A 16683-nucleotide genomic window follows, 5' to 3' on the forward strand; every position below is an offset into this window, starting at 1 on the left:
GCCACGGACGCGGATGCCAATCTTGTGTGCATCCTTGTTTTTTCACGGACCCATTGACTTGAATGTGTCCGTGAACCGTTGTCTGTCCAAAAAATAGGACAGGTCATATTTTTTGGACGGACAGGAAACACGGATCATGGATGTGGCTGCAAAACGGTGCATTTTCCGATTTTTCCACTGACCCATTGAAAGTCAATGGGTCCGCGAAAAAAGACGGAAAACGGCACAACGGCCACGGATGCACACAACGGTCGTGTGCATGAGGCCTCAGGCCAGTGATTGGAATTAGTGGTCACAGGACCAAACCATTTCTCCTAGGCCAAGCAATCCCTTTAACATATACAGTATGCTATTCCAGCCATGTAAGCAATGTTCAATGTACAGTAGACCTCAAAAGGATACTTTATACCATCCATTCTTTGAGGCCAAAAAGTCTCCATGTTTGTAACATACAAATTAAAGGGATTTCCAGGACTTAAAGGGGTTTTGCCACTTCAGCAAATAGCATTTATCATGCAGAGAAAGTTTCCATGGTTACGACCACCCTGCAGTCCAGCAGCATGGCCGTGCTTGTACACTATAGAAAAACTCACCAGCTTACGTGAACTCCCAGGGTCCCAGCCACCACAGAGGCCGGCATTTTTTCTTATAGTGTGCAAGCATGAGCACTGCTGATGGATTGCAGGGTGGTTGTAGCCATGGAAACAAGTAGTGTATAATGTGATAGAAAATGAAACAAGCCAGCAAAGGAGGCAATATGGATACTAACAGTACATTAGTAAGTGCCTTGTATTAACTTTCTCTACATGATAAATGGATGCGGACAGCACACATATAACATTCGTGTGCTGTATACATTTTTTTGCGGCACCATAGAAATTAATGGGTCTGCATTTTATCATCAAAAAATGCAAACTGAAAATACATTTGTGTGCATGAGGCCTAAGTGTGTATACATATGTACATAGCTCTCAGTCACTGATAGTTGACCGGGGGCGGTCTTAAAGGGTTGTGTCACTTCAACAAATGGCATTTATCATGTAGAGAAAGTTAATACCAGGCACTTACTAATGTATTGTGATCGTCCATATTGCCTCCTTTGGTGGCTTGGTTCATTTTTCTATCACACTATACACTGCTCGTTTCCATGGTTACAACCACCCTGTAGCCCAGCAGTGGTGCTCGTGCTTGCACACTATGAGAAAAAATGCCAGCCTCTCTGGTGGCCGGGACCGTGGGAGTTCACGTAAGCTGGTCCTTTTTTCTATAGTGTACAAGCACAGCCATGCTGCTGGACTGCAGGGTGGTCGTAACCATGGAAACTTTCTCTGCATAATAAATGCTATTTGCTGAAGTGGCAAAACCCCTTTAACTACTGAGGACCTATCCTTAGGTTAGATTATCAGTAGAGATGAGCGAATCGACTTCGGATGAAACATCTGAAGTTGATTCACATAAAACTTTGTTCTAATACTGTATGGAGCAGGAGCTCTGTACAGTATTAGAATGTATTGGCTTTGATGAGCCAAAGTTATTGCTTCGTGAAGTCTCGTGGGACTCCGCACAATAACTTCATAAATTTTTTTTTACTGTAGAAAAACATTTCCCAAACTTGGGTTCGGTTCCAAGTGGTTCCTTGGAACGAAACCCGAGTTTGGGAAATGTTTTTTTACAGTAAAAATAAATTTATGAAGTTATTGTGCGAAGTCCCGCGAGACTTCACGAAGCAATAACTTAGACTCATCAGAGCCAATACATTCTAATACTGTACGGAGCTCCCGCTCCGTACAGTATTAGAACGAAGTTTTATGCGAATCGACTTCGGATGTTTTATCCAAAGTCGATTCCCTCATTCCTAATTATCAGTATCAGATTAGCAGGGATCCAACTATCAACACCAGAACTACACAGCATTATACACTTCAATGGGAGCAGCACTGCCGTCACCAGGCACAACTGCTACAAAGGGTACCCAGCTGTTTAGCGCCATGCCTGCTTCAGATGCTGCTAGTGAAAACAACTAATCTCCAGAGATGCCGAGAGTCAGACCCTCACCAATCGGATATCAATGACCTGTACTAAGGATAAGTCATCAACAGTTAAAGCCTATGTACACCTTTGGGGGATTTTTTTTTTATTATTATCATTATTGCATTGTACTCATTTTAAGCTAAAACCATTTTCTCAACTGGTGTTTATTAAAAATATGGAACTCGTTTTTCTGTACAGAGCTGATATGCCCTCTGGATTTTCTCTCTTTTCTGTTAGTTGAGGAGCTGACGGGCTCCTTATCTCTGCTCTCTGACATTATAAACACTCATTATAGCTCAGTTCTTATCTTACTAATAAGAATGTAGCTTAAATAAGTGTTTATGACTCCTTAGTAGTTTAGAGATAAGGGTCATTAAATGACTGGCACAAACTGAAAGTACCAGTCATAGAGTTAGAAAAACATTTAACCCTTTGTGACAGAACAGTTCAATATAATATTTTTAATAAAGGCCAATTGAAAATCAGATTTTTAGCCAAAAATTAGTAAAATGCAATCACAAGCAAAAATTGCCTCCTAAGATGTACATAGTCTGTAAGTCCTAGAAACTCCTTTAATCTTCTTTCTAGATAGAGAGAGAAAGCGTTAGTTAGTTAGTTAGTTAGTTAGTTAGTTAGTTACAGTAGTTAGTTAGTTGGGTAGATAGATAGATAGATAGATAGATAGATAGATAGATAGATAGATAGATAGATAGATAGATAGATAGATTTCCCATGTCTAATTAGAATGCAGTCATGCTGTGTCTGACTAATATAAAGGGCAATCCATACTTGACATTGCTGAATGTTGTATTGACAGTCAGGCAGCTCCACAAGATCATTGCATTTAGGCTCCGATTTGTTTAAAAGAAGTAAGCTTAGTATAGAAAAGTAAAAAGAACTAAAAACACAAGTTCATCTAGTTTAACCTATTGTTATACAGTTTTGGTCCAGACAAAGGTAAAACCAACCCCCCAACATATACTGTAGTTGCAGATTATCAACCTAAATTGTGGTAGTAATAATATATCTCTCAATCAACAGTCATATCTACTGCAGATATAATTGATTTTGTTCATTTGAAAACATATCATTGACCCCTATGAAAATTACTTTTTTTATTTGTCTTTTTGGGGTTTTGGACAAAGAATTGGAATCACAGGGGAAGATTTGAATATGTGTTATACTTCAAAATATAATATTCATGCTATGATTTAGATTTGCATTCGGAAAACAAGCAATCTGTACAGTGAAATTAAAGGGGTTTTCCAACCCCTATAATGCCCCCAAAATGCCCGGGCACCTCATACAGGTTATACTTGCATCACTCCCAGTCACCCGCATTGCTCCTGATGTCCACACGGCCGCCACTACATCTCCCTGTCACGCGGATCAAATAGCAGGCCATGACTGGGACGAGCCTTCCTCGTCGGAGATGCAAATGTGGCTGTGCGGGCATCAGGAGCGACATGGGTGATGGGGAGCGGGATACGTATGAGGTGCCCGGCCATTTTGGGGGGCATTATAGGTGTTGAATAACCCCTTTAACTATGTAGCACCCAAAGAAAAAAGCAATGGACCAACCATGACATCCGGTAAACACAGCGGCACGTATTAATACATTAACTGCAATTAATACTATAATACCCATGCAGATGACTGATTGACTTAGTCATACTGTATATTGCTATTTGTTTTACTAAGCTTACTCTACATTGAGTTATTTGATTAATGATCATTTTGTACTTACTTCGTTTCTTTGCCATTTCCATTTTCTAAAGAAGCACAACATTATGTAGAGGAACTGAATGTAGTATATTAACTGCTATGCCTTGAAGGGTTTCTCCATGTATTAAAATTATAGTACTTGTCTGCAGAAATTTTATGACATAAGTCTAATCGATGCATTTTCTTAACGCAGGGCTTTACAGATGGAGATTTATCAAAAATACAGTTTGGAGGGGCCAATGTATCAGGATTTCAGATTGTCGATTATGATGACCCTGGAGTTGCCAAATTCATACAGCGCTGGTCAACACTAGAGGAAAAGGAATATCCTGGTGCACACACGACAACTATTAAGGTACCATTGAAAATCCTTCAGTATCTTGTTTATAATATATAAACCCAAGTCACCAATATTACAAAAAACTCTATTTTATTGTTTCCTCGCTCCAGACTGAACAGCATGTAGAAAGAAATGTGTGTACAATACAAATAGAAGGCTTGAGTGTTCTCATTAAAGTGCACGTGCCGTGAGGAATATTTACTTTTAATGCAGAAATCTGTGACGCATCTATAAAGGATATAATTACATAAATCCACTACATAGCCATTGAACAGCATTTACAGGTTGCATCCTGGTTTCACCAAATTATTCAACTGGTACAGCAAATGGAATGATCTAAATCACAGGGTAGCAATGGGAAAAAAAAATTGGTTTACAATGTAGATGGATTTTCACAAATCTTAAAATGAGTATATAAATGTATTTTCAGCCATATAATCTGACTGCCCTTGAAAGGTTTCAGCAGATTTAATCCCTCCCTATGAGGGAAACTATATGTAATATATAAATGATGACAATAGGGAAGCTTGTCATTAAGTAGAAATGAGAATCCCTATTTAGAATTATGTAACATGTCTCAGGAAGAGATTTACTTAGACTGGCGTTCCATATGCCAGGAGTAAAATTCACCAAATTTATTAGGAGACACTTTCATCTGAATAAATTTTGTGCATCTTTGATTGTCTGAGCACCAACAATTGAAATTTATGGTGGGGATTTATCAAGCTCTGCACTTCAGAATTCTGGCTTCATAAAGTCTCAAAATGTTGCTTTGCACAAATATTTGCAGTCGTAGTCACTTACTCTAATTGCCAAAATGGTGCAGTATTTCAAGTATCCAAAAATTTTATTTACAATTGAATTTACAATACAAAAAAGAATCTATTGCATCTCACCCTACTCCATAATGACTTAACAATATTCTGTGACACACACACACACACACACACCCTATGGGACCTTTATTTCCCACACATACATTCTTTTTTGGGCATCCATTTCTCCACCTAAACCTTGGGCACTAATTGGGATTTATGCAATGTATGCCTCTTTAAAAAAGCAAGTCTCCCGCATAATATAGAATAATGATTACACCTTATCCACATATCTATTAAGGGAATGTATTTTTTTAACCCAATTTCTTACAATACATTTCCTAATGTAGATCACTAATTTTCTAATCGCTAAGAAATATTTATGATTTATCAGCTCTTCACCTATAAACCCAAAATGCATGTTTCCAGTTTGGTGCTAGCTTACAGCATACCTGAGTTTGCATAATGGCTGTGCTTCTTTGTATAACTGCTAACCGCATAACTGTGAAGGATTAATTCTTTTTTAGGCTTACTTAATGTCTTTTTCAGCCTAATTATTCATTATTCTCCTCTTTAACTGCACTGCTAGATGCATTTTTCTCAGAAGCAGGGGTGTCTCCCTTCTTTGGAATCTGCCAGCACTATACTGCTGTGATGTTCCTTCCCTTACTTCCCACTTTTTTTTCAGCTCTGGAGCTCACAGAACCGATATGGAGGGGGAGATCACACCTACAGAAAGGCAGGATGCTTCTGTGGTCTTCAGAAGCTGTGTAGAAGCAGTTCTTTTATCAGGCTTAGGATCTCAGCTAGATCTGACAAGCCATTTGTTTTAAAACCAGCCCCAAGTAATTTTGAATAAATGTGCATAACCATAGTAGGTGAATGCCATTATCGTCTTACCACCCACATCTGGGACATTGAGAAGCTTTTGAAGAGCTCCACCAATTTCGGAGTGACATAAAAAAAACTGGCGCAGTATACCTAGACAAAAGTAAAAACTGACTTTAAAAATTCCACTCATAAACTTCCCCATATGTCTGCTATAAGCAGGTGTAGATCTCCACAATAATTTGTGCCAATTTTTTGACACAAATTATAGTAAGGCCTCTTGCACATAAACGTTGTGTGCCCGTGGCCGTATTGTGGCCCGGATACGGCGGATACGCAATACACGGCACCAGCCCTTAGCACGCTGCATCACAGAGATGCGTAACGGAAGCACGGATCGGAACCCCACTACGGAGTGCTTCAGTGGTGTTTCTGTCCAGGCCTCCGCACCGCAAAAAAATAGAACTATTTTCTTGCAGTGTGGACGGATCACGGACCCATTCAAGTTGAATTGGTCTCGATCCATCCCGGCCGCCAAACGGACGTTCGTGTGCACGAGGCCTAAATCTGTGAGGCTGTGGGAGAAAAATGTAAAACCTAAAAAGTCAGTACCCAAATGTAGCATGCGCCATAATTTGTGACTTTTCAAAGCAAGAATTGTATTGCAAATTATTGGAAAAAAAAATCCCTCTAAGTCTATTTCGCCCAGAGATTTCCAAAAAAAGCAACATACAATTAGCAGTCACTATTAATTAACATGATAAGTGGTCTTCAGGCGATATTTAGTTTAAAATAACATTGGTATACTCATGTGTAGGGTAATTGAAAGACATGTCATATATTTTCTTTCAACAACTTTTACCAATAACATAATGAGGCAGATTTACTATAAAAAATGTGCCAGTTTTTTGGCACATTTTTCTCCAAACAACTGGCATGCATGCTTTACATCACTTTTTCTAACTGTTTTACACTCTTTTCTAAGCATTTTACACCTTGTCTGACAATGGTTTCACTGGAAAGAAGTGTGACTTCATGAAAGGAGTGTGGCCTAAATGCAGCTCCGTGTGGCAAAAAGGCACCAAAATTTGGGTGCAATATTGCACTGAAGCTACAACATCTTATAGGTGGAGTATACTTAGACTAGACAACAGTAGTGTAGATATGGACAAGTACAGTGAGGCCCTGAACTGCAATCAACCACTGCCCCTACCTACTTGCAGTACAAGCCCTAAATGACTAGACCACAACTGGTCGACGGTCCATACGCTACTTAAGTTTAGAGATGGACAAACAGTATACAAACAGCACAAACACAATAATCAGAGTCAACAGAAATAAGTCAGAACCAGATGGGCTAAGCAGTACCAAAAACGTGAAAAAGAGAATGGGCAGACAAGCTGGGGTCAGAAACACGGAGTACCAATAGTTTAAGAGAAACAAGGAACAAGGGAACCACTCTAGTGGGACAACCTAGGACTATCACTGGCAATGGTATATGCCTTTAGGTGATTTAAATAGAGAGCCAGATCCTCGGAATAGCGACCTGACTCTCCCATAGAATAGCCAACAATCAGAACAAATGATTGAGCAGATGGGATGTCATTCAGCCCACTGCTCATCTCCCCAAGTGCACACTTGCTGCGGGGAGAAAGCAGAGCATTGCTCTCTGTTACTAGGGATGTGGCCGCGTCACTGGAGGGCGTGGCGGCTGCTGAAGCTGAGGAACACGCAGCTGGAGCCCGGCTAGGTAAGTATAATACAGTGCAGGGACAAGATTTTTGGTGCACAGACAAAATTCTGGCGCATCGAAAAATTGGTTCACAAACGGAATTCTAGCGTAAATCTGCGCCACAATAATAAATCTGTCTAATATTAAGGGTTCATTCAGATGGCAGTATGCTGTCCGCAAAAATGTGGATCCGTTTTTATTGGCGGACAGTTCAGCATTAGTGTTGATCGAGCACCATAGTGCTCGAGTGCTCGGGGGCTCGGGCCAAACACATCGGGATGCTCGGGTGCTCTACCTAGCACCCGAATATAATGGAAGTCAATGGGAGAACCAGAGCATTAAACCAGGCACCCCCTACTCTGAAGAGGGGAGGGTGCCTGGTTCATAGGAAAAGGTCAGAAATTGATGGTAACACCACCGAAATGGTTCGGAAACAGCATGGGGAAGATGTCTGGATGCATCTTGGACTCCCAGGTTGCTGCTGGGAACGATGTTATCTGAGTAGTACACCACTTTTACAGACTGACAATAATACGCACAAAACCGAAGATAAAATCGATTTTAGAGGAAAAATTGTTAGGAAACATTCTTTCCTGTATATTTACTTGTATATAAAGTGCAAGTGCTGCCAAAAATTGCAAGGAAGAGGCACTCCAATACAACCTGTATATCACATAAAGTAGGGCCTCATTCACATTGTGGTACAATTGTGCAGGTAGTAGGACTCCTACACTCATAAAGCCTATGCAGTAAGGGCTGCCAAAAATTACAAGAAACCGGCTCTACAATACACCCTTTGTTACACATAAAGGAGGGCATCATACACAGCCTTGAAAAATTATGATTGGCCTGCTGATGACCTCAAAAACATTTGGAGCAAGGGCCTGCTGATCTGATCATCTAAAACATTATGGGCGAGGGCCTGCTGCCGCTTTGGTGACTCTAGATAACCTGGTCCTGATCACAGGTCCCCGTGACGGCGACGATCCATTCAGATGTCTGTCCTATCAGCTTTCCATGTTATTTTCAGAGCAAACCACGTTGACCATGGGTAACGGGGAATCAGGGTTTGATTCCGGAGAGGGAGCCTGAGAAACAGCTATGGCTACCACTTCCAAACAAGGCAGCATTCAAGCAAATTACCTATTAGGTATAATTAGGTGAGGGCCTGCAGGTGAGCTGACCCTGTAAAAGATTGTAGGTGAGGGCCTGCTGGTGAGCTGACTATCTTAAAGATTGTAGGTGAGGGCCTGCAGGTGATCTGACCCTGTAAAAGATTGTAGGTGAGGGCCTGCTGGTGAGCTGACCCTCTAAAAAATTATATGCGAGGGCCTGCAGGTGAGCAGACCCTGTAAAACATATGCGTGGGCCTGCAGGTGAGCTGACCCTGTAAAAGATTTTAGGTGAGGGCCTGCTGGCGAGCTTACCCTCTAAAACATTATATGCGAGGTCCTGCTGGTGAGCTGACCCTGTAAAACATTGTAGGTGAGGGCCTGCTGGTGAGCTGACCTTGTAAAACATTATATGCGAGGGCCTGCTGGTGAGCTGACCCTGTAAAAGATTTTAGGTGCTGGCCTGCTGGTGAGCTGACCCTGTAAAACATTAAATGCGAGGGCCTGCTGGTGAGCTGACCCTGTAAAACATTGTAGGTGAGGGCCTGCTGGTGAGCTGACCCTCTAAAAAATTATATGCGAGGGCCTGCAGCTGAGCTGACCCTGTAAAACATTGTAGGTGAGGGCCTGCTGGTGAGCTGACCCTCTAAAAAATTATATGTGAGGGCCTGCTAGTGAGCTGACCCTGTAAAACATTGTAGGTGGGGGCCTGCTTGTGAGCTGACCCTCTAAAAATTATATGTGAGGGCCTGCTGATTAGCTGACCCTGTAAAACATTGTAGGTGAGAGCTTGCTGGTGAGCTGACCCTCTAAAAAATTATATTCGAGGGCCGCAGCTGAGCTGACCCTGTAAAACATTGTAGGTGAGGGCCTGCTGGTGAGCTGACCCTGTAAAAGATTGTAGGTGAGGGCCTGCTGGTGAGCTGACTATCTTAAAGATTGTAGGTGAGGGCCTGCAGGTGATCTGACCCTGTAAAAGATGGTAGGTGAGGGCCTGCTGGTGAGCTGACCCTCTAAAAAATTATATGCGAGGGCCTGCAGGTGAGCAGACCCTGTAAAATATATGCGTGGGCCTGCAGGTGAGCTGACCCTGTAAAAGATTTTAGGTGATGGCCTGCTGGTGAGCTTACCCTCTAAAACATTATATGCGAGGGCCTGCTGGTGAGCTGACCCTGTAAAAGATTTTAGGTGCGGGCCTGCTTGTGAGCTGACCCTGTAAAACATTATATGCTAGGGCCTGCTGGTGAGCTGACTCTGTAAGACATTGTAGGTGAGGGCCTGCTGGTGAGCTGACCCTGGGCATGGGATGTGTGTGAACTTGCCGAGCTCCAAAGCTGCCACCAAGTTACGGCCATTATCAGACACAACCATGCCTGGTTCTAGGTTGATTGGCGAGAGCCACAGCTCAGTGTGGTCTCTTATCCACTGCCACAACTTTGCGTCGGTGTGCTGTTTGTCCCCTAAGCATACCAGCTTCAGCACGGCCTGTTGCCGTGTCCCCACTGCAGTGCTAGACTGCTTCCAGCTACCGACTGATGACTGACTGGTGCTGCACGCAGATAATTCTGAGGTGTAAGTGGAGGAGGAGACGGAGGAGAAGTGGGGGTTGGAGCCACTAACATAGGTGCTGGCGGAAACCCTGATCAACGTAGGGCCCGCAATCCTTGGCGTCAGTAGCACTTATGCCATCCCAGGGTATGACTCGCTACCGGCCTCCACAACATTCACCCAGTGTCGTCTGGGAAATGTAGCGTCCCTGGCGGAATACACTTGTCCACGTGTCCGTGGTTAAGTTGACCTTCCCAGTAACTCTGTTGGTCAGGGCACATGTGATGTTACGGGGCACCTTGAAAAATAGTGGCGGCTGGGGACTGCATAACGCAGGATGGCCGCCGAAGGCCTCAGCGTCCACAAGACTAAATGGCAACATTTCCAGGTCCAGTAATTTGAAAAGCTGCGCATTTAGTGCTATGGCCTGTGGGTGGGTGGCTGGGTATTTGCGCTTGCGTTCAAATGCCTGGGGTAAGGACATTTGGTCGCTGCGCTGGGACACTGAAGTGGATGTGGTCGCTGATGGTGCTTGCAAAGGTCCAGATGCAGGGCGGGAGGCATCCAGGCCTGCGTCTTGGACAGGGGATTGGCCAGCACGTAACACAGGGGAAGAGGAGGCAGTGGTGTGACCCACAGACACAGATTGTGGACCCAGGCGTTCGGGAGATTTCTGCAAGGGGGTGCTCCGTGGAACAGTTGTAGGCTTGTTTGGTGTGGCCCGCCTTCTCCCTTTTGCCTCCCCACTATCTCTTCCAGCCTGTTGCGGTGCTGCAGATCCCTCCCTCTCTGTACTGCTGTCCACGCTCGGCTTTCCACCTTCCCAGGTTGGGTCAATGACTTCATCGTCCATCACCTACTCTTCCACTTCCTCACTCTGCTCATCCTCCTGACCTGTTGACCTAACCACAACCTCAGTGATTGACAACTGTGTCTCATCCTCTTCCTCAACCTCTTGAGACAGTAATTGCTGTTGAGTTATTGGCAACTGTGTCTCATCATCATCCACCTCATTAAACAGTAATTGCTGTTCCCCACCGTCATCTTCTTGTGACTGTGGATGCTCAAGAGTTTGGGAATCAGGGCACAAGATCTGTCCCTCTTCAAGCGGGGTCTCCTTTTTCTATTTGGAGTGCTTCAGTGGTACCCATCCGTTGGGATAACCACTGACACCCGTTATTGAATTATCTTCCCCTTTCTAGGGTTTAACAGGGACTGGATAGTATTAGGTTCGGGGACAGGGAACCTCCACCATCAGGGGGTCGCCCTGGGCTAAGAAGTCTGTAGGGCAATTAGGGTGAGATTCATCTACCCATGCCCTCTCCATAAGACTTTGGTCTCTTCCTCGAATCTCCTTTCTTCTATCCTGTCACTATGAATGTCTTCGTGGGGGTTTTGAGTCCCCTGTAAGAAATTCAAGTATTTGCATGTCTTTTTGCACATTGTTGTGGTACATATATACCTATACCCTTTCTAATATAATAAAGGTAATTTTAAAAAGTCACTTTAGTTGATTAATCCCCTTTGATTTATACGTGACAGAGTATCCATTTAATAAATCCTAATGGTTGATGGATGGCAAAAATAGGATGTGAACCCAGCCCTAGTGTCAGAATAAGCACCAGTACACTGAGCAGCGTGGTGGAAAGGGGAGGCCGCCATGTACTGACAGAGCACTACCTGGTCCTGGTGGTCATGAGGACTGTGTTTCCCAAGGATAATTTTTCTACTGGGAAATACAGGGCACAGTATAATACATTAGAATCTATATAATTAAGATATTATCCCTACCCCCGAATGATAATACAATTAGGTGATCATTTATTATATATAAATACGTCTATGGCCTCATGCACACGACCGTTGTTGTGGTCCGCATCCAAGCCGCAGTTTTTGCGTCTCGGGTGCGGACCCATTCACTTCAATTGGGGCGCAAAAGATGCATCCGTTGCTCTGTTCCATGGCCCTTGCAAAAATATAGCATGTCCTATTCTTGTCCGTTTTGCGGACAAGAATAGGCATTTCTACAATGGGCCGCCTGTTCCGTTCCGCAAACTGCGGAAGGCACACGGGCGGCTTCCATTTTTTGCGGATGGGCGGTTTGCGGACCGCAAAAAAAGGAACGTTCGTGTGCATGAGGCCTTTGTTAGGCGCATTTCTGACACAGTTTGTGGCGCTAAGGTCCTTAGCGCTGCAATCTGCATATTTTTCCCGCTCATGTCAGGTCTAAAAAAGGATGGCGTGGGCAGGGAAAGGGATACAGTTATGGCCATCCAGTTATTAGGCATTCACTTGACAGCAAAGAACTTTGGATTCTGTGGCTGGAGGTAGATTAGGCGATCACAGGATAAAAATGTAACTGTCGGCCAGTATAGCCCCAAAAATTAGGCAATAGGCATTCACCGGACAGCAAAGAACTTTGGATTCTGTGGCTGGAGGATTTTGAAGAAGGTATATCGCAGACCTCAAGCAGTTTTTTTGGGTGCAACAGGTATATCACACCCGTTGCAATTAGTTACTCAAATAGCGTTTGTCCCTCTATCTAGCTGTGGTATTGCAGCAGAACCGCACACAACTGCTGCACAATACAAATACACTATAATATACACTGCCCGTCCAAAAAAAAATGTTGCCACCAAAAATATTTTGTTGGACTGCCTTTAGCTTTGATTACGGCACGCATTTGCTGTGCCATTATTTCGATAAACATCTGCAATGTCACAAGATTTATTTCCATCCAGTGTTGCATTAATTTTTCACCACGATCTTGCATTGATGATGATAGAGTCTGACTGCTGTGCAAAGCCTTCTCCAGCACATCCCAAAGATTCTCAATGGGGTTAAGATCTGGACACTGTGGTGGCCAATCCATGTGTGAAAATGATGTCTCATGCTCCCTGAACCACTCTTTCACAATTTGAGCCTGATGAATCCTGGCATTCTCATCTTGGAATATGCCCGTGTCATCAGGGAAGAAAAAATACATTGATGGAATAACCTGGTCATTCAGTATGTTCAGGTGGTCAGCTGACCTCATTCTTGGAGCACATACTGTTGCTGACCCTAGACCTGACCAACTGCAGCAACCCCAGTTCATAGCACTGCCCCCACAGGCTTGTACAGTAGGCAATAGGCATGATGGTTGCATTGCTGCAAGAGATCTGCCTCTCTTCTTACCCTGATGCGCCCATCACTCTGGAACAGGGTAAAACTTGACTCATCAGACCACATGACCTTCTTCCATTGCTCCAGAGTCCAATCTTTATGCTCCCTAGCAAATTGAAGTCTTTTTTCTGGTTTGCCTCACTGATTAGTGGTTCTCTTACAGCTACACAGCTGTTCAGTCCCAATCCCTTGAGTTCCCTTCGCATTGTGCGTGTGGAAATGTTCTTACTTTCACTATTAAACATAGCCCTGAGTTCTACTGTTGTTTTTCTTCGATTTGATTTCACCAAACGTTTGAGTGATCGCCGATCACGATCATTTAGGATTTTTTTCCCCGCCACATTTCTTCCTCCAATACGATGGGACCCCACTATCCTTCAAGTTTTTAATAATGCGTTGGACAGTTCTTAACCCAAGTTTGGTAGTTTCTGCAATCTTCTTAGATGTTTTCTCTGCTTGATGCATGCCAATGATTTGACCCTTCTCAAACAGACTAACATCTTTTCCACGACCATGAGATGTGTCTTTGGATATGGTCGTTTAAGAAATAAGAAGCAACTCATTACAGCAGTTGGGGTTAAATAACTTGTTGTCAGCTGAAAGATTATCGCCCATGCAGTAATTATCCAATAGGAGGCTCATAACTATTTGCTTAGTTAAATCCAGGTGGCAACTTTTGTTTGGCACAGGCAGTGTAATTTCTATGTTAGAAAGTATATTATAAGTACATCACACCCCTTTATATCACAACTATCAATAGCACACCTATACCAGTCCTTAAAAAGTACTTTTTTGGCCCTATTAGCTAGTGTTTGATGTCCCTCACTGTCCCTGCTCCAAAATGCAACCTCTCCCTTCACATAATGTAAAATGGCTGCCAGATCGGGTTCTGTTATAGGGTTGGAGGTCTGTCCATGTGCTGAAACATTTCAATTGGCTGTCCTGTCCCACCTGATGGATGTGTCATGGGTCAAGGTTTTGCGCTATGCAAAAAAACATGACGCGTGCGAATATCGCCATATGTTCGCATGTTTGGCAAATCACGAATGTGTAAAGTTCGCCGCGAAACGACCGCCGGGCTCATCGCAAGGCCATCTCTATTCAAGATGGTGTCCTGCACCGCCCTGCAACCTGGGACATGAAGCTAGGTATCGTGGATGACTGTTTCTCTTGTGCTCTGCCAGCAGGCACAGTTTCAACGCACCCAGGGCCTCTGCATGCACCATCACCATCACGGCCACTTCCCCGTCCCTTACTGCTCGCCTTCTTGATTTTAAATGTGATATATGCTTGAAAGTATGTCACACGTACAGTAGCGTAGGATTTGGAAGTGTATGCCCAAATTTTTTTTAAAAGGTATTTGGGATGTGGAAACGTCACACAGGAGAAATCCCGCAGATAATGTCAATGCCTTCACCAGCGGCTAATAAAAAATTATAGGGAATGTCACAGGTATTTGGGATGAGGAAACCTTATACAGGAGAGGTACCACCAGTAATGTCACTGTCCAAAGCTTATACGTAAAAAGTACACTATATGTCACAGATAACATTTTTAGGTGCACACTTTACACTGGAGATGTGGCACTTGTAATGTCACTGTCCGCAGCAGAGACTGTCTATAGAAAAAGTACACTAGATGTCACAAATATTTTTGGGATGCGCACACTTTACACTGGAGATGTGGCGCAGCTAATCTCACTGTCCACAGTGGACAACGTCTATTGAAAAAGTACACTGGATGTCACAGATATTTTTTGGATGCGCACACTTTACACAGGAGATGTGGCACAGCTTATCTCACTGTCCGCAGCGGACACGTCTATTGAAAAAATACACTAGATGTCAGATATTTTTTGGATGCGCACACTTTACACTGGAGATGTGGCGCAGCTAATGTCACTGTCCGCAGGGGACACCGTCTATTGAAAAAGTACACTGGATGTCACAGATATTTTTTGGATGCACACACTTTACGCTGTAGATGTGGCACAGCTAATCTCACTGTCCGCAGCGGACAACGTGTATTGAAAAAGTACACTGGATGTCACAGATATTTTTTGGATGCACACACTTTTCACTGGAGATGTGCACAGCGCAGCTAATCTCACTGTCCGCAGCTGACACCGTCTATTAAAAAAGTAGACTGGATGTCACAGATATTTTTTGGATGCGCACACTTTACGCTGTAGATGTGGCACAGCTAATGTCACTACCCGCTGCGGACAACGTGTATTGAAAAAGTACACTGGATGTCGCAGATATTTTTTGAATGCGCACACTTTACACAGCAGATGTGGCGCAGCTAATCTCACTGTCCGCAGGGGACACCGTCTATTGAAAAAGTACACTGGATGTCACAGATATTTTTGGGATGCACACACTTTACGCTGGAGATGTGGCGCAGCTAATCTCACTGTCCGCAGTGGACAACGTGTATTGAAAAAGTACACTGGATGTCACAGATATTTTTTGGATGCGCACACTTTTCACTGGAGATGTGGCGCAGTTAATCTCACTGTCCGCAGCTGACACCGTCTATTAAAAAAGTAGACTGGATGTCACAGATATTTTTTGGATGCGCACACTTCACACTAGAGATGTTGCGCAGCTAATCTCACTGTCTGCAGCGGACACTGTCTATTCAAAAAGTACACTGGATGTCACAGATATTTTTTGGATGCGATGCGCACACTTTACACTGGAGATGTGGCACAGCTTATCTCACTGTCCGCAGCGGACACGTCTATTGAAAAAGTACACTAGATGTCACAGATATTTTTTGGATGTGCACACTTTACACTGGAGATGTGGCGCAGCTAATGTCACTGTCCGCAGCAGACAACGTGTATTGAAAAAGTACACTGGATGTCACAAATATTTTTTGTATGCGCACACTTTTCACTGGAGATGTGGCGCAGCTAATCTCACTGTCCGCATCTGACACCGTATATTGAAAAAGGTAGACTGGATGTCACAGATATTTTTTGGATGCGCACACTTCACAGTAGAGATGTGGCGCAGCTAATCTCACTGTCTGCAGTGGACACTGTCTATTGAAAAAGTAGACTGGATGTCACAGATATTTTTTGGATGCACACACTTTACACAGGAGATGTGTCGCAGCTAATCTCACTGTCCGCAGGGGACACCATCTATTGAAAAAGTACACTGGGTGTCACAGATATTTTTTGGATGTGCACACTTTACACTGGAGATGTGGCGCAGCTAATCTCACTGTCCACAGCGGACACCGTCTATTGAAAAAGTACACTGGATGTCACAGATATTTTTGGGATGCGCATACTTTACGCTGGAGATGTGGCGCAGCTCACTCTCCGCAGTGGACAACGTGTATTGCAAAAGTACACTGGATGTCACAGATATT

General features: G+C 43.6%; 1 protein-coding gene across 11 annotated transcripts in view; it reads left to right on the forward strand.

Annotated features, from left to right (window-relative positions):
• The window catches only part of GRIA2 (glutamate ionotropic receptor AMPA type subunit 2), a 255259-nt gene that overhangs the window by 133635 nt on the left and 104941 nt on the right, over positions 1-16683 (forward strand). For all 11 annotated transcript variants that reach the window (XR_005776366.1, XR_005776367.1, XM_040418588.1 and 8 more), the window contains one exon: positions 3950-4111. Coding sequence is in view for 9 of the 11 variants with exons in the window: in XM_040418588.1 (XP_040274522.1) it covers positions 3950-4111 (162 nt within the window). In the remaining 2 variants the exon portion in view is untranslated. The remainder of the gene's footprint in view (positions 1-3949; positions 4112-16683) is intronic.

This window comes from Bufo bufo, chromosome 2 (assembly GCF_905171765.1).
Source record: "Bufo bufo chromosome 2, aBufBuf1.1, whole genome shotgun sequence".
NCBI lineage: Eukaryota > Metazoa > Chordata > Amphibia > Anura > Bufonidae > Bufo > Bufo bufo.